The 25,063-nt window shown below is 36.4% G+C and overlaps 1 protein-coding gene across 1 annotated transcript in view; it reads left to right on the forward strand.

The window, feature by feature from the left end:
* The window catches only part of LOC140237596 (proton-coupled zinc antiporter SLC30A2-like), a 44,498-nt gene extending 21,102 nt beyond the window's left edge, over positions 1-23,396 (forward strand). The window contains exons 3-7 of the mRNA XM_072317528.1: positions 9,843-9,996; positions 16,267-16,492; positions 20,817-20,922; positions 21,769-21,903; positions 22,835-23,396. Coding sequence (XP_072173629.1) covers positions 9,843-9,996; positions 16,267-16,492; positions 20,817-20,922; positions 21,769-21,903; positions 22,835-22,980 — 767 coding nt within the window. The 3' untranslated portion in view covers positions 22,981-23,396. The remainder of the gene's footprint in view (positions 1-9,842; positions 9,997-16,266; positions 16,493-20,816; positions 20,923-21,768; positions 21,904-22,834) is intronic.
* Positions 23,397-25,063: the final 1,667 nt, after the last annotated feature.

The following is a 25,063-nucleotide window of genomic DNA, read 5'->3' on the forward strand; positions in this document are numbered from 1 at the left end:
GCTGCTAGAGTGAACATGACTGTGTAGTTGGTATTGCATTTTCAGACATTGTACAGCAAGTAATTCATACACTGTGATATTTGGATGTCTTATGAATTTAATTACATTTACTACACTGTATATCCAGGGAAGTGTTACAGAGATGGAGTGGCAACTCTTCGTAATAAGCCAGTTCGGGGTTAGCTCATGGGCACATCGGTACAAATGACCTTTCTTCTTTCTCAGTTGATTAGGCACTCCACGAGTTTTCAAGCGAGAGAAGGTATTTCAGCTTACCCGACGTAACAATTTATGGAATTCATCAGTCATGTTCAAAGAAAGAATGAACTTGCATAGACCAGGTGACCAGAATGATCCATCAATTAGCACTTTGGAAAGCATCCATTTCATTATTTCGCATTGAATGTATTAACAATCTTTTTCTATTGATATTGTCAAATACTGCATTTGCTGTCAGGTGGATGTGCTAGCAAGCACCACTCATAATGATCACTTGAATAATCATTACATCAAAGATGCTTATCTCAGTGAATAAAAAACCAACATGCTCTGTCGGTACTGATTACCTTTTTCTGCTCATGCTCAAAGTGGAACCCCGAACTGGCTTATTCATGCAAACGCATGTTTGGGTTCAAGGCGTTACAATGGGATGTCTAGCATTCCACTACGCTTTGAAGTCATGCTCGGCACCGCTCTAGTTGCGAGACGAAGTTCGGAGACGAAGAACGCATTACACCTTTCGTTGAATTACAAGCTTTATTTCACCGTAAAATTGTAAATGAAATACTCGAATTGATTTAGAATAGTTTAGGAAAGAATTCAATATTATAAACATTTATTTCTAGTTTCTTCGTAATGTGCAAAACGAAATGAAATGAAAATTAGGCCCTCTTATAAACCTTATATTTTTCTATAATGTGCACGTTTCCGCATGTTAGTTTTCTATCTTTTAATCTGGGATATTTTGATCTTTCAAATAAAGTACTCCGCTAAAGCGTGTTCCAGCGTGCTTTTAAACTATTTGCTGTTAAAATTGTCAGTTTTACACTGCATTTTGATTAGCTGCTCCAATTCAAGGTACACAAATTCATTGTTGCCATCACATTGAAAGAGAGAGCAAATAGCAGTAGGGGTAAGTATTTCTAGATGTGAGAACGCTAGTCCCGATTATTGATGCTCTCTTTTGTCAAAGCACCTGGTTTCCACCTGTAGTTAAGCGCATGACTTCAAAGGAGAGCAGGAATTGTCTCTCCTTCTCTAGCACCTCCCTGGTATATCCTATACAAATACATTTACTCTGTAGGTTCTATCCAGTACACCCTGAATTGTTTTTAGCATTTTTACACTGAATCTGGTACTTCCAATGTATAATATTTTGTGACTGTTGTTCATTTCATGTGACGCACAAAACACAAAATTAGTATTACTTTACATGTATGCATGCAGTGTTGCTTTGGTGCCAAAACCTTTTGTATCTCAAATTTTGGTGAAAACCACAATCAGTTGTCACATAGGTCCTACTTGACATCCTGTCTAAATACTGGTACTATTGTACTTCCAACATAAAGCCACCACAGTGGCGGATCCAAAGAGGACCGCACCGGGCGCATGCCCCCCCCCCCCCCCCCCCGCCTTTAGTTTATGTTGAAACAAAAGAAATACAAAGAAAAAATAGGGGGGAGGGGTGCGTGCGCCCCCTTTAATTTTGTAAACGCGCTCCCTCTTAACAGAATTCCTGGATCCACCCCTGCACCATGGCATGTCAAAGGAAGGGCAATCCCTTTTGTTATAGTGCTTTGGCTCAGTCAGCAAAAGTGAGAATACTGTACATACAGTACATTATGTGCTCTATTTGTCCAGTTGGACAGACTGCTGGTAAATAAATCACATACCAAATGTTCACTTTTGTGGTATGCATAAGAAATTCAATCAAACGCTATATTGATAAGGGTGTGATAAGTCTGTTTGTATATGGCCTTTTTTACGATCAGTGGTGTAACTTTTGTACTCAGAGGGTCAAAATTTCAAACAAAATATTTTTTCATTATTCTGTTTGATTCCTGTTGGAAAGTATTCAAATTTTTGAAAAAATAACATTTCAGACCTTAAAGCTGAAGAGTTATTGGTGTAATTTAAGGAAAACCCTGGCACCTGGAGTAAATTTAAGCAAAATTTTGTTTTCATGAATTGCACCATAATGACAAAACTCTGTAGTCAAACTTCACCATGCAAAGTTTATATGGTTAACAACAATATATAGTTTGTGAATCAAAACTATTTGGGGGTTGAATATAAAGTGAATTTAAAAAAAAATACATGAGATTTATAAATTTTTGGTAAAAATACCAACTGACATGCAATTTTTAAGATTTTAACTATTTAATGGAGGGCAAGCCAGGTCAAACTCTATACTATAACAAGTCTTTAAGAAGGGCTATCTTCCTATGTAGGTTAAATGAAATTCCAATCATTTCTTTAAATCTTGGATTTTTCACACATGGATGTTTCGGAGGTGACAGTTAACATAATAGAATGTTTCGGAGGTGACATTAATATTAACACTCAGTTTTTTTTGAGAATAAGTGACAATAACACAAAACTTCTTCTTTTTATCAATGTTTTTAATAATCATAACTCGAGAACAAGAAATTAACTCCTGTTTCAAGCAGATAAACCACACAGAACAAGTGTTTTTTTACACTTCATTAATTAGCATGGGCACCGGTAGTTTGCCTTCCATTTGGACGAAGGTTGTAAGCTAAATATTGTAATCTGAAGAAACGTGGCATTCCATTTTCTACCTTAAATTGAGATGAGGGTGTGAGATCATTTTAGTAATGTTTCTTTGCTCTCAGAACATTTTATTCCACAACACCAGGGAAGAATCACTTCGTTTCGGAGGTGACATTCAATGTTAACATTGTGTTGAAATATTCATTTACAGTAAGAATATGACGGACATATTTAAAGCTAGATATTGTAATCTGAAGAAACATGGCATTCCATTTTCTACCTTAAATTGAAATGAGTGTGTAAGATCATTTTAGTAATGTTTCTTTGCTCTCAGAACATTTTTTTCCACAACACCAGGGAAGAATAACTGTGTTTCGGAGGTGACATTTAATGTTAACATTGTGTTCAAGTATTCATATAGTATGTCCCCCCCCCCCCCAAAAAAAAAGAATTACAATTAGACTTTTGCATTGATAGCACCCAATATGATTAAATCAGCTAAAATCTACTTTGGGGTCTTAAATTATAACATCTTAGCTCTATTTTGCAGAAAGCCCCAGTCAATTTGGTTAAGTGGTCTCAAAGAAATGTGGATTGTTATAAAGGATGTCAGGAGTCTGATTCTTCCAAGTTTAGCACTTGGATGCTCTTGGAACTGCATATTAATGTGTAAACACAATATACAGAACTTGGAGGGAAGGGATTCCTGACATGCTCTACAAAAATCCTCATTTGTCTTTGACCTCTGAAGCAAATTGAATGGGGTTTTCTGTAAGGTGTGGGCAATGAGTTATAGTTTCAATCCCTCAAATTGTATTTTAGATTGATTCACTATCTTTAAAGTTATCGTTGCGGAGGGTACCATTGTAATTTTTTGGTGGGGACATAGGTTATGAATGCCAAAAGCAAAAATTCTTATTTGACTTGTATTATGTTTTTGTTTGCACATAGTATTATAGATAGATTAATTCAAGGATGTTCATGAATTCTTCATCATTCTTGATAGCCACCATACAAATGTTATAATACTGGTGAAAGGTGTTTGGTTCATCTGGGATAAATTTTCTATATACCAGATTCATTTAAACTGTTGACATTACTAAAATATATTTTATGTATCTTTCTGAATTGCTTGAAAATTACCAGCAAATCATATATATTGGTCACTTTTGAGAGTAAAAAGTAAAAGATAAGAAAAAATCATTTTATTGTTTTGGAGGTGACACAACACAGAGACAACCCAACTTCTCAGGTGTTAACTAATACAATTGTGAACATTCATGTCTTTCCTCATGGCTTTAATTTTCAAATATAAGCTCTTTCAGTTCTTACTTGTTATTTTGTTTAGTTATTCTCTTTCATGATAGTGGATACCAGCTCATATTTTGTTTTGGATTGTAATTCATACTAATCTTTAGCAAGTTTTTACAGTTTGGTTAAGACAACAGTTTGTGTTTCCCAGCTGAAGAGAGCAGCATAATGCTTTTGTGTGAACTTATGGGGAAATTTTTTTTTAGTTCAGTAATTTTACCCATCAACTTCACAGAAGGTCCCGGACACAAACTGGTCTCAAATAACCCTATAAGGGACCAAAAAAGGACAAGTTCACCTCAATAGACACGAGGGTTGAGTAAATACAGCAATATTAGTAAAACACATCAGTGAGAGTTTAAGGAAAATAAGGCAATCCGTTCCAGAGTTATGAATCTTTGAAGTTTCTGCTCACTCAAAGCTGAATGAGAAGACTTCTATAGCTTGTGGTGTCACACATGTACAAGGATATAGAGAAAGTATCAAGAAAATTCAACATGTTTTCACTTTTCTTGCATAACAAAAGAACACTTGACTTCTCTCTTTTGGAAGGCAGGGTGAATAATATTGCCCTAACATACACCAGTAGCAAGTTGAAGAAATGTGCACTTTTTTCAAAAAGTAAAGTTTTGTGAAATTCACTTATATTTTCTTTATATCGTTGTATGCATGTGACATCATACATTGTCGTAGTCGTCTCATCCAGCAGTGATTGCATAGATATTAAAAAAAAAACATAACTTTTGAATGGATTGTCCAATTTCCCAAACTTTCAATGATGTGTTCTACTAATGTTGTTGCATTCACTCAATCCACATGTATATATGAAGGTGGACTTGTCCTTCAAGAAACCATTTCTTTTCCTTGAAATTCCAGTACTTAAAGCCAAATTTTAAGATAAAACATAATAACAAAACAAGGTAAACACATCATCAAAATTATATTGAGATAGAACTACAAATCTTGTTTTTGGATCTTTCCCTTTCCAGTCCTGGGGACTTGTTCCTCTGTTCACTTTAGTTGTTAGATAACTTCAATAATCTTAAAAAATACAATGTCATAAACAGTTGGTTCAACTTGGAAAATGTAATAATTATTGTCATATAAAAAAAAAAAAAAATCACATAATTTTGTTTATGATTACCACGTTGTACATGGAAAAACAACAACTAAGAATTCAAGAACAAGTTGTGCACCAGCTATAGGCATGTGGACTTTTTGTGGAGTTTGATTATTTTATGATTTTTTTAAGATTGTGGACTAGGGCATGCATGAACTGCCACATGTATCACTTTGGTATCAAGGGAATTCTGGTGAGCTAGGTATACAAAAGTCACTTCTATTGTGATGATTTTGTAGATATTAAATGTATTTGAAAATGTTAATAGATAGTGAAAAGGAACTGAAGTCTTGCCTTTCACTATCACATAACAATATGGTGTTAACAAACAATGTCACCTCCGAAACACAAGAAAAAGCAACCTACATGGAAAGCTGTGATTGGTAAATCTTCACAACTAAATTGCTTAAATTGGAAATCAAGCTTCTAAGATGAAAGCATCTATATGTTTACTGAATTAAAGCAGGAGAATTGATCTTGATTACAATATTATATATACAACAGATGGGTGTATTTTGTGCATTCTCTTTGTTAAAAAAGTGAAAAAATGTAAATTTGCCCTAAAACGTACAGTATAGTAATAAAAATAAGAGTGAGAGTGTGTTAGTTGATTTCTCCACTTTGAGACTTATGTTACTAAAATAAATGAAACCATTGGTGTACATGATATGGTTTCTCTTCAATAGAAATGAGCAAAAACTCTTGTTAACAGTGTTTTGTCACCTCCGAAACAGTAATTCTTAGTTTTTATTAGATCTTTTATTAATCTCTAAAAAATTCTCACTTCCTGTTGCCATATTACTATTTTCATCCAAAAGAGATTCCTGTCAATTGGACAGAATCAAACAAAATTGCTTTGACTTCGAGAAATTATCAAATATAATACGCTTGTTGTTTCGGAGGTGACGATTGTTTCGGAGGTGACAAGTGTTAACGGAAAATTGTAAATTGCTCCGAAATGAAAACGACAGGCTATATTTCTACTACCTTCCTTCAGAGATAATGTGAGGGGATATGTTACATTTTTGTAAATGTAATGTATAACTGATGTCAAGAATAAAAAAATCAAATACATAAATCTGTTGTCTCGGAGGTGACAGAAAAGTTAACAGAAAAATTGCATAAATTTATAAACACTCACCAAAAAATGATAAGCTATTTGAATCAAATAATCTTTGGATCGAAGTTAAGTCAGATTGATTACTATTCTGTTTTGATGGAAATTAGCAAAGTTGAATTTTATAATTGTGAGCAAGAGCTAACTCAAAAGAGGGGTTAATTGTTAACGGAAAATGTCACCTCCGAAACATAAAGTTTGGACAATTTCAGTCTTTAAAAAAGACAAAGCAGAACCTGGTAAACATAATAGTTCTTAAGTTTGGATACCTGTCTATCACCACAACAACAAAAATAATGAAAAGGAATAAACAATTCAATATGCTAGGTCTGACAAAAAAAACATGTCAGAGTGCATACACCAAAAGTGTTGGATTTCAAGCATGTAAGTGCATGCCATATCTGAAAGAAAAAGAGAGGAAAGTTCATTAAGGTACCCAAGGTAGACACTGTGGGTGGTAAGTTTATGAGAAAAAATAATGCTTATCTGTCAGTGTATAAGAAAGTTATACACCAATTAGTGCCAAAACCGTGTTTTACACCACTGATTGTAAAAATGGCCATATCTCATGAATGATTCCAGTGTGCTTTTGTCTAACCTCTTATAAAATGCATTGATTCTCGCTCCATGTTTATATCTTGCAGCTTCAATGGCCTCTCATCTCTTAATATTTTTTTTTCTTCTGAATTTGTACGTTGATAAAAACACTTTAGCATGGATGAAAAAAGTAAACATTCGTGTTCCCAATACAGCCCAAATGTCATTTTGCACATGAAACTATGATTCTAACCATACAAGTGCAACAAGTGTATGCTTTCCATCAACTTTTATTATTTGCATTTGCCATTGTACTAATAGCTTTGGCATATAATACAGTATCAATTCCACTGTATGCTAATTATGTGTTGTTGATGCAGCTGCTATTTTGTGAGAAGTGGCGTTTACCTGGGTAACAGATTGATATCAAAATGTATACATATGTACTGTATATTCAAGTGTACTTGCCATCAGACATTGAAGCACAAAATCACTGACGTGGCAAGAGAAATGATGCGTACAAAAACATTTTTTTTTTTCAGTTGCTTGAAGTACCTTGTGCCATGTGTGTCACATATAATTTTTTTTAATGGCCCTTTAATAGTCTGTGGATGACAGCACTCTTTATCTAGGTACAGTGTACATGTACACTGTACAATGCATCAAACTTTGAAAGGGTTCAAATTGATTAATTATCATACACTGTACGTACGTGATATACTCTTTTTCCAATACCCATGTGAAGCTGAAATCTAATAAAATTGTGCATGCACTCTCACAGGAACTATTGCTGGCATGAATAACTTAGACCCCGTTTACAGTGCGAGGCGAGGCCGCGGCTCAGCCGCGGCCGAGCCCAGCCCCGGCCGAGCCCAGCCCCGCTTCAGTGTAAATGCGCAAAAGGCCAAATGCAAGGCCAAAATTGGCCTCACATTTGGCCTCGCTCTGGAGGTGGTCTCGGCCGCGGTCGAGCCGCGGCCGAGCCCGGCCTCTTCTTGGTGTAAACGCAAACTGGGCCAAATGCGCCTCCAATTTTAGTCTGGCTTCCAGACCCTCTGCCTGTACTACTTCGCTGTTCACGATATTAACCCCCTCAACGTGGAAAACTAGTATAGTTTAAGGTGGTTTTTGTCCTGCAAAGGATTTTTCCTTCGGCAAAGGCCTTTGCCCGAACGGCGACTTCGTCGCCACGGAATCCAGTTGGCAAAGGGTCTGAAAACCAGGCTATACAAAATTGCGTTTGTTTACAAGCAGAGCGCCACTACGACAAAATATTGAGGCCGGGCTGTAAACGGGGTCTTATACATTTAATTGTACCATGCCCCTTCTATTGAGGAGTAAAAGAATTGCCAGTTTATGGAACAGAAAACATTGAGCACAACACTAGAGTCACCATTCATTGAACAAAACAAAGTTAGATGTGCTGTATTGACCTTCTCCTTCCCCCTTCTTTTAAATTCAACACCTCCTCAACACCCCCCTAAATAAGGGACAAATTCACATTCATAGACATGTGGATCGAGTGAATGCAGTAATAGAAAGTTTGAAAAAAAGCTATGAATTTTTAAAGTTTTTGCGCAGTCACTGTTTGATGAGAAGACTACTTCACAGTCTATGATGTCACATGCTTAAAAAGATGAGGAAAATATAAAGAGAATTTTTTGTGTGCAAAATTGTAGTTTTCGAAAGAAGTACACATTCTTTTGATTTGTCACTGACATACAGCGTTATTTAAGGGTAATATTACTCCCCACTGCCTTCTGAAACATGCAAGTGCTTTTTTTATGCAAGAAATGTGAAAACTTGTTGAACTTCCTTTATTTGTATCGTTCTACACATGTATATCTTTTGTGACATCACAAGCTGTGGGTCTACAATGTACATGTAGTAGTCTTCTTATCCAGCAATGGCGGTACTGAAACTTCAAAATTTCATATGTTTTGAACAGATTGTCTAATTTTCCTTAAACCCTTAAACTTTCACAGATATGTGTTCTATCAATATTCACATACGAAGCTGAACTTTCCCTTTAATGATTCATTGTGTGACATACAATGTAAATTTAATACAATATCACGGGAGAGGGGAAGGAAAGAAGCAATCTGTGATTCAAGTATTAAATCACATTCAGCTTTTGTGAATTCGTTGAGACTAGTTTTATTAGTCTGGTACTGCTCATTTGTCAGTCACCACTAATACAGTACAATTGTTTGCTGTGTAAACAGAGCATCCATCAGCTTAATCTACTTGACATCCGTCTGGGTTACTTTTGATTACTTCATCTTTCCTTCTCTGTAATCATCCTCTCATTTATCAAGAGTATTTTGAGTTTTCTTTTCATGTGGTAAAATTGTGGGACTCCATTTGAAAGTCACGAGTCTCATTGCAACATGATTTCTTTCCCAAAGCATTAAATGTAGGATGAGATTTTGTCCAAATAGATACAATGGTGCTTCTGTTTCAGAAGTCAGATCAGTACTAAGGTTGCCTTTTGCATTAATAAAGCCACAGATGGAGAAATAAGTCAGACTTTGTACGTGCAAAATCTTACCATTGTTGGGAAATGCAAGTAGGAAAATAATCAGTCAAGAGGATTTAAAATGAAGTGTACAGACTGACATGGCACATAACAAGCTCTGCATAACATTGCAGGAGCAAATTGTCTTCAATTCTCACCATGTGATGCATTGTAAATGATTAATTTATCTAGAAGTATACGGGATCCTGATAACAGTTATTATTTGTGTGACGACTTCCAAGAAATACACAACACAAAACTAATTTGTAAGCATACTATTGTTTGTTTGGATCATCCCCGATGTCTACTGTGTCTTCCTACACACATACATGTGTATGTACCTTGAGGCAGCATACGTGGAATATATGCCAAAATGGTAGTTTTAAGAAAAGAAAAGATGATCATACAATTATGTGTAGTATCTGTATATCATATATACCATTCTCTCACTTATAATACATTGTATCTGTGTTCATTTTCTTTTGTTGTGTTCAATGTGCATGCAGAGGTGATAGGAGCTGTAATAAGCGTCCTGGTGATATGGATCTTGACGGGGGTTCTGTGCTACCTGGCCGTCCAGAGAATCTTGAATCCAGACTACGTCATCCATGCCGACGTCATGCTCATTACTGCTGGCACAGGAGTGGGCATCAACATTATGTGAGCACCACCTCCTTGCATACCGGTAGTTTTTGTTGAACTGGTTTTAAACTCCCTTGGCATGTGCAGGTTCACACATATGTGCAAATCTCAGATAGTACAGATCAGATGTATGGAGTAATGAGTAATGGTATTAAATGTTATCATGATATGGGGTTGCCATTGCTGAAAATGGGTTAAAGGGGACCTCCGGATGATTTTCAGACTTTTACATTTGAACAACTATAAATTAGTCAAACTGAGTACAGAGTTTCAGAATCTATAGTGATTGGGATAAGGAATGAGAATGTTTTCAAAATTTACAACAAATTGCAATGAACAAGGATGATGACATGACAGCCTCACCATAAGAATGCATGAGTTCGGCTCGAGGAAGCAGAACAAAAGAAAAAGGCATGCATAGATTTTTCACAGGTGAACTTGTTGAGCAAGCGGTATTGTAATGGAATTACACTGCTACATTTCTGAAATATATGAGGCTCTGATGTCATCAACACTGTTCAGTGTAATTTGTTTAAGATTTTCAATTTATTGGTTTCTCTGCTCAAGGACCACAATAAATTCCACGAATATATACATGGAGCTGTTGATTTATGTACTACATGATGTCAAATTATGAAAATCGTCCGGAATGCCCCTTTAAGGATTAGGTACAGGCACTACAGCATTTTTTTTTTTTTACTACATGCTTTCTACAGTGCAGAAGACTGTATTTTCTTCTGTTTGTGTTTAGCATCAATTGTCTTTGTGGAAACATTCATTCCAAATTCACATATTTTTCATGATGCATTTTTAAAGGAAAGTCTGACTTTAATATCTTTCATGTATGTAAACTATGTCATTTCTAAGCTAGAGAGTCCATAATTCATTAGTGAGATACAGTGGTGACATCATGTTGCATGATTGAGAAGAGTCGGTTACAGTTACTAATCTGTCAAATGATTTCATGGATCAGTGGTACAAGTGTATTTTGTGCATGTGGCTTCTTGTGAATTGTCTAGAACGAATTCAGCCACCTTTTCTTGTAGCTTTCTAAGGTTACTTGTAATGCAAGAATATTTTGATGCACACTTGTATGCATGAACAAGAGTACACCACTGTACATGATTTGTTTTCTGTCCAGATAAGGAGACACTTTGTAGCTGTTCATTAGCTATGAGGAAGGGCTATTGGCACTATAGACACAAGAGTCTGTACTGTCTGTCACCACAGGAAACTCATCATACACAGAACAATGAGTTTGTGCTCATTACCTTTTTTTTTTCCTCCCCCACCCCCATGGGCTGGTCAGAAAAGGATACTCATCAACTCTACGCGCAGTTTCATTGTATCTCAAGAGTATAAAGGGGGGTCTGGAAAGATTGATACTTTGTTGCACAAACATTTGTTGCACAAGTTCAACCACCAGCAAAATATTGTCCAGTAGTAAGGAATTCAAAAAAAAAAAAAAAAAAAAAAATAGGGAGGCATATACATGCCCAGGAACTGGACATTAAAAAAACAAAACAAAACAAAACAAAATAAAACAAAACTGAATAAATGAGGGAATGCTGTGAAAGGAAGGTTGTAAATATCAGTTAGTGGACAAGTCCACCTTCATCGAAGGATTGAGAGAATGCAGCAATATTAAGTAGAACACATCAGTGAAAGTTTGAGGAAAATCGGATAATCCATTCAAAAGTTATGAATTTTTTAAGTATCTGCGCAGTCTCTGCAGGATGAGAAGACTACTACAGTGTATGATGTCACATAATGAAAATTTAACAAAATTTCACAAAACTTTACTTTTGTAATAAAGTGCACATTTCTTCCACTTGTTACTGATGTATGTTAAGTGTAATATTATTCCCCCTGCCTTCTGAAAGAGAGAAGTTGAGTGTTCATTTGTTTTGCGAAAAAATAGAAATATGTTGATTTTTCTGTATTCTTTCTTTATATCGTTGTACACATGTGACATCACAAGCTATAGTAGTCTTTTCATCCAGCCATGACTGAGCAGAAACTTCAAAAATTTCATAATTTTTTATGGGTTGTCCAATTTTGTTAAACCCTCACTGATGTGTTCTACTTATATTGCTGCATTCACTCAACCCACATGTCTATGATGGTGAACTTGTTCTTTAAAATGATACAGGCATTTCCCCTTATTGTATAAATAGTCCTCCACACCAACAGTTTTCTTTCATTATGTCAAAGCTTCATTAACCCAAACAGTAGGGAGCCTAGAGTATGAAGATACATGTATGTATCCATAGCTGATAATTTTGTGACCAGAATTTTTACTCCATGGTTAAAAGAATTTCATTGTAACCTTGTTTGTTATGACGGGAGTGGACTTTGCGAACCCATACAGGGCACTTTAAGAAACAAAAGAAAAAATATCTGTCCAATGAGCAAATACTATGAAAGAAACATCATCAAATTGAGCAAGCTGTATTACATTTGCATACCTTTTTTTTTGTGGGGGGGGGGGGTACGAGACATGAACGACAGCAACAAAAAAAAAACCACCCAAATTCAGCGTAAGATTGTAATAAAAGTTTGATGTTAGTGCATACTGTCTCTTGTGGTTAACAGTAGTTGTAGAGATTACATAGATTTGTCAGCAGAGTGAAAGATTTCAAGTGACCACAGTGATTGGAAAAAAAAAGGTAAGCAGCACTTTCATGAGAAACTGCACAACAAGTCAACATTTACTACAACATATGGAAAGAGATATTTCGAAACAAACCATTTCTTGTGTGATTCGGGAAGAGAGTGAGAGTATGGAAGGAAACAGCAATAGGCCATTGTCCTTTCAAGGCCAAACCTCATAGACAAAATAAGAACAATGAATCATTGAAAATATCGATTTTAGTAAAAGGTATTGCAGAATGATTAGCAACAAGCACAGCATCCAATAACAGGGGCTACATGAACACTGTACTTTGAGGAAACCAAACACCCAAAAAGAAATGTGGATTGAGTAAAGGCAGCAACATCAGTAGAACATATCATTGAAAGTTTTAGGAAAATGAGACAATCCATGCAAAACATATACTTATGCATTTTTAAAGTTTTGGTGTTGTAATCACTGGATGAGGAGACTACTTCAGGTAGTTCTACTTACCTCTTTCAGAAAGCAGTGGGAATGATATTGCCTTTAACATATGTCAGAATGTGTAATTTTGGTGAAAACTGAATTTTATGGAATTCTTATATTTTCTTAATACTTTTGTCCATACATGACTTAATGAACTCTAGTAGTCTTCTGTGCAACAGGATGATAGCGCCAAAAATTCCCAAGTTAACTTTTGAATGGATTGTCTGATTTTCCTCAAAGTTTCACTGACGTGTTATACTAATCCACATTTATATTTGGGTTTTGGTTTCCTTTAAACAGGGGACAAAACAAAAGGAGACAAGAATGAAACAATAATAATAATAATAAATTTTTATAGCGCATATAACAAATGAATGTTCCCTATGCGCTTTACAATCTCATCACAAAACATACTGTAAGTAACAATTTACTTTCAATACACACACAAATACAAAAAATATCAATTCACAAATGAATAAATCTTATAATAAGAACATTTGAATGAGACCAATGAAGACGACTGACGGTCTAACAAGTTTCAAAATTATTCATCACAATGCTTTGCAACGCCATGCTATGTTATCTCTAAATGTAGGCCTATTTGCCAGGTAATTTGTGGCTATAATGTGTATGAGATGTCAGTAGGTTTCTGCTGATATCTATTTAACCCTTGATGCAGATGCAAGTACGTACCATCAGTCAAACATGCTACACACATGTGTAGGAAGTGATAAGGTGCGTAGTAGTGTTGCGATCATATGGCTGTGGCATGACGTTATTACACTACCGGTATATACAATGTAGTTGGAAGTCACTGTTTCAGTATTGAAGACTAGGAAGACAATAGCACTAAAATAACATGCACAGTCAAGGCTGGGAATGAGGAGGCCATCCTATTGTTTTAATGTCAATCATCGGTCACAGGTGCTGTGCTGTAATATGACATGTGAATGACCTCTTCACCCTGTGGAAACAGTATGAATGTGTGCACTTTGCATACAATTTGCATACAATTTGCATATAATTTGCATATATAATGTGCATTGTATAAGTCCCTTGAACTCCAGAAGCACTGCAGCAGAAACAGATTTGCCTTTGCAAGACATAGGATTGAGTACATTTTGGATTTGAGTACTCAACTTTTGCTTTCGTTGTTTGCAGATGTACAGTTTGTACGTACATGTATATCATGCATTTTGTCGTGAGGTACGCAAGACAAAGTGAACATCAAGTGATTTTTTAATATAATGGAGGCAAGGAAAAAATAACAAACACATGCATTCATGTTTTAAGTGTAAGTAAATAGCTCAGCAAAATTAGATTCTATTCTTTTTTTTAAATCATACAAATTTAAGGTACATGTACGTAGAGAACACAGTAAGCTACAAGACAACCAATGTACGTCACTGCCCATGATTAACATTTTCATGATTCACTTTCTTTGCCAAAATGACTTGCTGCTATTAAATCTGGCACAGGAAAGGTCCTCAATCTGTGCTGACGTTAATTGGAAATATTCTAAAAACAGCCATCTGTACCTCGTCATGCTGAGTCAAAGCTTGTAGTAAAAATGTCATTAGAAAATTGTATCTTGTTAAATTTACACTACATTAGATTCGTGAGTAAATAACAGAATGTTTTTAATATGACCCAAGTTCAAAATTTTGCTTAATTGTCAGTATTTCTTGCATGAGAGATGTTCACACTGTTGTTTTCCCTGTATTATTTCTGCAAATCTTTAGTAATTTATACAAATTTGGTGGTTGCTAATCACAAGGGTTTGCTTTGAATGTGTTGATATTTTCATAACAAGTTGATTTGAAACACATCATTGTTCATTTCTTTTCTCAGACATTAAATGTAATGATTTAATGCATATATTAATGTTGTGAATTTGTATGTTTTGAGCAATATCATTTATACTGTGTATTGTATGTTGACTTGTATTTAACAGGCATTATACATTGTGCCTGTAATGTATACAGTACATTGTATATACATGATCCCTTAATACCTTTTGTTGCAAACACATATTAACTTTGTATTGTTGAAAGCCAGAAGATTTAATTAATTTTTTTTTTTCCCCAAACAGAATGCACTTGTACAAGTATGCTTTCAAGGGTCATTTGCATACGACGTATGTTCCGCATAATTTGAAGAATGAGGACCCCCCCCCCACAAAAAAGAGGAATGTTAGCTTGATTTAAAAAAAATATAACGAGTATCATGAGCTGACCTTTTTTGTAACTTAATCTCTCCATGGTTTAGTATAAACATCTTGTATTAAAGTTGGTCTAAATTTTTGTAGTGTTAAATTTAAAATCATAACACCCAAATTCCCCAAACCATATGTTATTCTCATGTTTCTTTGTTATGTCCTAGATTGTAAGTTTTGTAATACAGAACAACAGAGAGTTGTTGAAAGAGTAAGTTCAGTGGAAATGGGTTCTTCGGCCTAGTTGACTTAGGACTTAAGATGCTAGTGCGTGGAATAACATTTCAGGTCATAACCTTTGATCAGTTGCACTGCACTTTGTGGGGTATAATGTGCAATGTACTTTCAACAAGGAAAATAATTTATTTGTATTACATACAGTTGTATTTCAAACAAAGACGGTGATGTAAATAGAAATCAGTGAAATCCCTACAAACCTGGACAAAGTACAATGTGTGTTTCTATGTTAAAGGAAGATCAGCAGGGCATAAAATTGATTCGAAGCTTGGCCCAATTTCAACTTTCTAATCTCAACAAAAGACTGTTTTTGTGAAAAAAAGGCATGTACAGTGAGATTACATCCATAAATGCCAATTTGAGCAAACATGCTGCAACAAGTTTTGTTATTTGTTCCAATTGCGAAAAAGGTCATGCATGCTCTAGAAATTTTATATAGTATACAAAGAAGGTGAAGGTTCTATACATACACTTGACCCCATGGAGCCTGGCAACATGATTACTAATTTTTGTGACATGGACTGCTTTTCTCGAAGAAGTACAGTGCTGTATTGCAGCCATTCAAGCTAGCAAGCTTTTCATCTTTAAAAACATCCCAGTAAGCAACTTAAATTGTGTTTCCTAAATGGTGTTTCCAAAATGATGGTGAATTAGAGCTATGTACAGACAGTGAATATGATATTGTATTGTATTCATTATTTGTTTTTCTTTCATTTGCCTGCCATATGCGTCACAGATTAGCAATTGTACTTCATGCCGGTGGTGGCCATCTGCACAGTCACGGGGGCGGGAGGGGACATCAGCGCCTACCAGATGAGGAGGACGGTGCACCAGAGGGAGAACAGCATGCAAAGAAGGATAAGCAGAAGAATCTCAATGTGAGGGCAGCATTCATCCATGTCATCGGCGATCTGATTCAGAGCATCGGCGTCTTGATAGCGGCCGGCATCATCAAAGCAAACGTGAGTGTGTCATGGGCACAAATCACTTGCAAATCTTTTGAAGGCTTGGCATGTATACAGTATAATTCCAGTCTGACTTTGAACAGTTACATTTTGTTGTTGGTGGTGTCCTTGGCTACTTGTAGAGCAAAGTTAAGAGCTCTTGCTAAAAGTTCATGGGGTTCCATAACCCAATTTATACACAAATTTGGGCACAGGCATGCTCCTGCAGTGCTTTGACCCCCCCCCCCCCAACTGTGTTCATATAGACAATAAGTGCTCGCCGAGACCACACACAAGAGAGGGACATACGCTGACTTGTTACTGTCATGGTGATCTTCGTGAGCTGGAAAATTTCTAACATGTAATATAAAATATATGCACAGTGCCCACAGCATTCCACTTCTGGACTGCAATAAACATTGGTGACCATTTACTAGTACACAAAATTAAGAGCACTCCTTGGCTTTGAGAGGGGCGTAGCTCTTGAACACATCAGGGCCCAGTTGCCTGTACATACTAGTCATAAGTATCGGATTATGTAAATACACAATGTAGAGTTATCCTTGAGCGCTCTAAAGTCCATGTATATGTTGTATAATTTGTGAATGAGATGCATTATGTCATCTTATTTTCAGAGAGTTCTGTAGAGCTGGGGCACTACCGTGGGATGAACCGATAATTTTTTATCATGAATTTGTCATGAGAGAATTTATTTAAAGCATATGACATTTTCTACATACCAGCCATAAAACAAAGGCTAATTCTTAATCTTAATCATCTATAGGCATTTTTAAAAATCTTTAAAGGTTTCCATGGATGTGGAATGCTCAGTAGTAGAAGGCTTCACAGTGCACCACATACATGTATTCTTTCTTGGGTATGTTTGTGACTCTGAAAAATATATGCATTCATGTTCAAAATTGCATGGATGACTCTAATATATTGTACAAAGTAGAAGTCTGTTTGGGGTTGTTTTCAAGGTTTTTATCTGTAATACAGGATGCCCAAATCATTTTGTAGAATATCTTAATCTTAAAGGTCCTGTTTACCTTTGGGAGGAATGATTTTGAAAATGTTCAACATATCATATTTGATGCATATGTGTTGGTCAGTTTTATCACAAAACATCCTACCATATAAAGATTTCACAATAAAACCCAAAATATAAGGAGATATCACTATTTTTTTCAATAAACTGTAACTGTAGATGGTTTAGTCTGGAAACATTTTTATTATAACTATTGTTCACATTTTGTATAATCAACAATATTTAACATTGATTATTCTGATTCAAATTTTTACATTGGTTGTTTCTACCCCTAACTCAATTTTAGAATTATTTTGAAGCACTAATGTTGGGTTTTTATTTCATCTGCAAATGGTAAATCATGCCTTTAATTTGCACCTACGGAGCTCACACAGTCCATCCATATTGGCATGATGTTCTTAACCAGTGGAGTACCCATCCACTGGTACAGGGAAGTACAATGTGTACCTCAATGGAAAGAGGAGCATGGTAGATATATTTGACTTGCTCATTCACAGAAGTGTTGTAATGGGACTTGAATGCTACACCTTAGGGTTGAAGGGGGTTGTGTGCAGGCCAATAACCCTTCCACCATCTACAAATGTATCGCCCCATAGAATTAAAGACTTGAACAAGATTTATGGGAAGGTTTGCGTGAGGTATCAGACAAATTACAATGTTGTGCTGTGCTGGTATTTGTCAGTAAAGACGAATATTTGAGTCCAACAGGTCAAAGGTTCAGTGGGACCAACGCATGGAGGCTGCTGATTCTTTAAAGACATACCATCGAGTCCTTTTCACACTTATCAAGGAATGTACTTGCAGTGCTGAATTACAGTTACGATTACCATTACAATATGAATTATCATTCATACAAATGACCAAGGAAGGCTTCGAGAGTTCGGCGGTTTTTAATTTCAGGGCGAGAAGAGGAGGTGTGGCTTCTTACTGAGTTCCAATCAGTCATTCTTGAGGAGTGAGTAGTGCAGCCTTTGACTGCAATGTGAGCATGTGGCGAGCAGGGTTTTTCTGTGGAAATGGTTGAAAGTTCTCTGTAAGCCCCCACCCCCCAAAAAAACAAAAAACAAAAAACAGCAACAACATGATTTTGGGGTCAATCTGTATACACGACTGTTTTGTCGCATGATTCTGGAGAATAGTGATTAGAAAGCACCTACTGACCATCATCTGAATGACGGCTGGAATTTATATTCAAATCACTCTGCACGATTCCAGTGTGAATTTCATGCATCATTTGAATCATGATGCATTATTACAGTCGTGCTTCAAATTATGTAGTACTCTTGGTACGTGTGAAAACACTTGAGGCCTTACAATCTGATAAAACCTTTTACACAGGCTCATATCCTCTGTTATATGTTTGGCTGGTACTTTGGTCCAAATTTACTTTGGTGATAAGTGATACTTTGAGTGGTGCTAATTGTCTGAAATGAACGAGCCCCTACTAACCTTCATTTGAATGACAGTTGGCATCATTTGAATCATGATTGTAATGATGCATCGTTATAGTCGTGCTTCAAATTACGCACTCTCGGTAGTACGTGTGAAAACACTTAAATCCTTACGATCTGATAAAACCCTTCCGCAGGCTCTTTATTGTCTGTTATATGTTTGGCTGGTGCTTTGGGCCAAATTTACTTTTGAGATAAATGATTCCTTGGGTGGTGCTAATTGTCTGAAAAGAACTCTGAGCAAAGCAATACATTTTATGAGGGATGATACCTGTTTAATAGTGAGATAAGAAATGAGTTCTTGTTCACTGAAGGATGAAAGGTCAACCAGAAGTAATGTTGATGTTCACACAACAATGTGTGTATATGTATATATACAATTGTAAGTGTACATTATATAGTGGAATTAGTCCAGGAAAGGTGAAATACATACACGTGCATCAAAGCAGTCTTAATATAACCCTGCATCACAAAACCACCAAAAAGTTACCAGGCATGAATTTTGAAAGAGCAGAGTGTAAGTTTTCAAATGGGATTTTCCTAACCTATCTAAATAATGGAAAGAAAGCACACACTATGGCAGTATGTTTACTGAGAAAGAGACTTTGAAATTAAGGGTTTATTCAAGTATTTATCTCACTAAGCTATAGATCTGTGTGATGACTGGGACAAACACAGGATGTAAATCTCCATAGTAACCTCACTGAAGGGATAATCAGATTAAAATTTTTGCAGTCTAATTGCAGATTCTACACTTGTATATACAATATGTACAGCGAACTTTCAGAGCAGTAGTGTCATCCTTTTAAAGGGTATAGCAGTTGAAATCGAAGAGTGTGGAGGGTTTTGTTTTTCTTTTTAAGAAACAAAAAGGGGTATCTAAGACATACAGTATATCATTACCTAATCACACTATTCTACCAAAAAAAAAAAAAAAAAAAATTCAAGAAAAGCTGCAAAAACACAGTTTCGCATTCATGTTATGATCCCAAAGAAGAAGTGCTCTTTCAGAAAATTATTTAGAAATCTCAAGGTTGAGTTGGTTGATCCATTTCACCTATTTTGAGGCTTCACTTGAAATCGAATTGTGCAGCTTTTTGTTGGTTTTGTGATGCATGGACACAAATGCCACCTTTGTGTACATGGTCTTGAATGTTCTTAATGCGGGCTGTCACAAGACTAGTGTCTACTGCACTGTATACAAAGTTCCTTTTATACAAAATGAATTATTACCCACAATTTAGCTTCATATCTTTTTCTCAAAAAGAAAAAAAAATATAGCTGGTTAGCATTTAATCTACTTGGTGTTTCAGCATTATGATGCTGGCATAAGTTCTCTAGATCTGAAATGTTCATCTAGTAGCCTTCTACAGAGCTTTGACACCCTGTTACGTTTATATTTGTTATCACTGATCTGGATATAGTGCTGTTGACATGGCCACTGGCATGAGTGGCCGGGCCAAGCCGAGCTTATAAAGTTTGACAACTGACTAAAAATGGGTCATTCATATTTGTGGAAGAGCCTGGCTCATTCTGAGCTGAACTCACACCAGCTGACAGTGTCAATAGGGCTTTTAATAGATGTTATGATGTTTGAACAGCAGCCTTATTGATATCTCAGTGTGAAATGAAAAACAAAATTATGCACCCGGTGAATGATAGATCTATAATTGCTCATTTCTTTAGGTAATGATATGATCAGCAAAAGTGTGATTTGTGAAGGCTTGGGCTGTGTTCAAGGAGTATTATTTCATACTGATGTGAAAGTGAGTGTGATGACTTGAAGATGTCTACATCACACATTAAATTGCTCTTGACTTTCTCTTAATTTTTTTATAAACAGCCTGAGTACAAGATAGCCGATCCAATATGCACATTCCTCTTTTCCATCCTGGTGCTGATCACAACCATGACCGTCTTACGTGATGCCATGAACGTTTTAATGGAAGGTGAGTTCTCATTTTCCGAACCTTTGCAAACTACAAACGTTTGAAATATTATGCAGTTTTTTTTTTCTGTTATACAGGCCCTACCTGTAGAGGAGCAAGAGGGTACTTGTGCAAGGACTAGAGTACAGAATAGAACAATTTGTGACTTGTCTGACTAGTGACCAGAATGCAAATGATATCTTCTTGTGTAGTTTCAACTTTTTGAGAGATCAGTAACAGCAAAAAGCCTTGTGACTCTTCAAGTCCAGAGGTCATTTTGAGACCTTAAATCATCGGCTTATAGTGCTGAATGAGTGGACGTATGATCTGGGATGTTTGTGGTTCTTATTGAAGTGTGATTAGTTGATGACTAGACATGAAAAGGAAGATGAAATGAGCTTCGGAACCAAGGCAGATGTTTGTGAAATGTATCACAGGCAATGTATTATGTATCCATCATTTTAAATTATGTCATTTTCCTTTTCCTTCTCCTTTTGTTCTGGATGATAAGACAAACCATCAGCTGACAGTTTGAGAGTATACATTGTATGTAGGTAACATTCTGCTTTTCAACAATATGTTTATCGAGACATGATGTGCTTAATTATATTCAGATACATCCATGCGTGCTCACATACTATTGAACATACAAGTATTATTGACAGCATATGGTACCGGTTTACCATGCGTATTGATCTTTAACCACATATCCAGATCTGGGCCCTGTTTTATGAAGAGTTAAAATTGATCATATAGTTGATTTCAACTGTAAGTCTATGGCAGTCTTTGTGGTAAGGACATTTAAAATTGACTTTATCTTTTGGTAAAACGGGGCCCTGATGTATTTGTTGTGTTGTGAAATCATAGGGGTACCGCGGCACATAAAGTATGCACAGCTGAGAGAAGACCTGGACAAGCTGCCCGGGGTGAGAATGGCACACAGTCTTCATGTGTGGAGTCTGACAACAAGCAGAGCTGCCATGGCAGTGCACCTAGCTGTGGGTAAGTCGAAACGATGCGCAGTGGTGGCCCCTCTCCATAAGAAACTGGTGTTGCCTGGCTCTCTGAATCTATTGTCTATTCACTTCCGATTTATCATCAGCATCAACATTTTGCATTCCATTGGTCACACTCCTTTATTTCACTGATTGGTGCTGACAAAGAAAAAAAAAATGTCTTTTTGTTTCATATTCTGTGGGTTTCTGTATGTCATGGCTGGGAAAAGAAAAAAAAAAATCCTTTTTCACTCCCAGCAATCTCCATATGACTTGCTACACACCTGTGTCCAAAAAAGGGGGTCTGTTTTTAGACCTACATTGTATATGCAAATTGGATGTGCTGTAATATACCATAAATAGATTCCGTATCTGATCCAGTGTTTGGATGTACGTCATATGTTTCACTGCATGTATACCGTCATTTGCACGGATGCAGTAACCAGTAGCCTTTACACACAAAAGTAGTGCTTTGTGGGCAGTGTGTACTGAGTGCATTATCAAAACACTTCCCAGTGGACTTTACTCTGCCCAGATATGGACACTTCTGAAGTTTAAATGCCAAGACATGGCAGTTGCTCTGTACCAGAACTTTTTTTATTGCCACAGAGTGCTATCTTTGAAGGGGGGGGGGGGGGGGACAAGCTTACATAGTTTGTATGAAGTGGATTGATAATCATCATTTTGAATATTTGCTTTCTGTCAGGGACTACCAATTGAGTTTTTCTTTGAGAATTGTACACAAACGTTCACTCTTGAATTCAAGCTGTAAACAGTATTCAAGAGTTTCATTACAAAAGGAGTGGGTATTGATTGTGTTTTCCGTGACAGGTTGGGATTCCCAACTGCTTTCGTACAGTTTCGTCTAGAGTAGCTCTTGATTGTTCATGGCCTGGCTGTCATCCATTTCTCTCTCACCTTTCCCCCCTCCAATACAGATGAAGAGACGAACAACGAGACAGTGCTGAAGATAGCATCCAAATTGGTCCGCAAAAAATATGACATCCATTTCACAACAATACAAGTGGAGCTGTACCAGCATGCTGTCATGCGGAATTGTGTCAGGTGCATGCAGCCTTGCTAGTAGAGTGTGTACCAGTAGTGGTTAATGTCACTCTTGCCATCTAATGGACAAGATTTTGATTTATTTTTGTACTACATTGAAGCTCATACTCTATCATCAGGATGCCTTGTACATCTCAAATCCCTGTGAATTCCTATTGCATCAGAAGGTTGGACACCCAGCTGAAAATGTGTGTAGAGTGTGTAGCCAAACTTCCACTGTCCTTGCACGATGTGTACTTGTGCAGAGAGTGGCTAATGCACCGTAGCAAAGTTACAAGGTAAAAACTAAGCATTAATTATGCAGTCTTCCTGGACTGGACCTGCATGGAGCTGCTGCAGTTAAAAACTGTTTGCGAGTCGATCAACAGATGATGATACACTGTGAAGACTTTTCATATTGAAATGACAAAATTACATGGAAACAAAGTTGATAATCTTGAGGTTTCTTTCTTCTCAGTGCAGGTTCTTCCCCTCAAACAACCCACAAATTGTAATTATTATTTTTTTAAATAATATTATATCATTATATGGATACATATGCAAGTAATGTTTAGAGAGAGAAACGTTCAAAGGCAGCATAGAATGAGAAGGCAGGGTTTAGTTTTAATTCAAACTCTATCCATATGTGGGAAGTCATATGTCTACTACGCATTTTCAGTCATTCTGCGCGTTATATATATCTTGCTTTGTTACTCTGTTCCTCACTTATGATAAGTCCATCTAGATAGAGGGATGTACCAATAGGCATCTGTTAAAAGTAAAATTGTATTTGATGAAATGTTAACAAACCTTTCTCACATCTGCTGCATGCACGTTTAATGTTAACCTCCAAGCACGGTGAAATATGCCTTTGAAAGCCCCACCTACACATATGCTCATGATTTGCAATGGTGCTGCATTGACAACTCTATCTTACGAAGAGCTGCGGCTGACATATTGCAGCGGATTGCATTCTTCCATTTCTGAAATAAAAACTTAGCCTCTCTGTGTCCTGTCTATGCTGGAGACTCAATATTGCCAGTGCTTTTGCTTGGAGAAATTTATCTATCATATCTAAATTATGTAATATTATGGTGGCAAAAATGTCATTGAATTATGAAAGAATCTTGAAATTGGACTACTAATCTACTTCATTGTGACAAGGTTTTGTTATAACAGTAACCAGTGTTCTTGATAAGTCTTCTTCTTTATGGAGGGAAACCCTGCTATGACGAGGCCACCAGGACCATCAATGTTACTTGTTATAATCAGTATCTCGTAAATATATTTCAAAAAAGACCAGCCAAAAACAGTAATGGTGCCAACATAATTATGTTTCTTACATCTCATTAACAGCTCTGCCAGTGACAGTGGGATACAATTTGTATCAAGACTTGAATATGCTTTAGAAATAAAAGTATGAAGCCGTCTGTAGAGTAAAGTAGCAATAATTGCCATATGCGATAATCCCAGAAGGCTCTGATGGCACACTCTATTTTCTGCCAATATCTTGCTCTACTGGTATATGAGTTATTGCATTCTGGCAGTTGATTTAAAGAACCAAACCCAAGTGGGGGAGTTTGTAGCTACGCGTTTCACATTGGCTTTGACATATCGTCTGTTTTGGGGTTTTTGGTGAATAAAAGATTGTTTTGAAGTATATATAATGATCTTTAAATAATTCTTGTGCTTGGTGCATGAAGATGCTGCTCTTTAGCAGTTTAGCAGTTTGGCAGGGCCCTGTGGTAGAGCAGTGGCAACACTGAAGAGGCTACCCTGGGTAAAGAAGACCTTATCAAATACAAAAAAGGCTATAGTGGTAATGGAATTTACAAACTTCAAAGAATTCATAGCTGTTGCCAAGAGAGAGTAACTGTAGATATTTTACATGGCTTGTTTCTTTGGGAATTTATTTTGACAGCCGCGTTCATTTAATGGACAGTGACTTTGGATTGACTTTTGACTATTGTATACCTCACCGAAGTATCAAACTATCAGGATTAGTGGAGAAATCCAGGGTTAACGTCCTAGGTAACAGATCCTAGTCCTTTTAACAAATTTTATTTTCGGCAATTTCAGAATGTGGTTCAGCAGCCATATGAAGAGGAAGTGCATACATCTTG

The sequence above is a fragment of the Diadema setosum genome, chromosome 14 (assembly GCF_964275005.1).
Source record: "Diadema setosum chromosome 14, eeDiaSeto1, whole genome shotgun sequence".
NCBI lineage: Eukaryota > Metazoa > Echinodermata > Echinoidea > Diadematoida > Diadematidae > Diadema > Diadema setosum.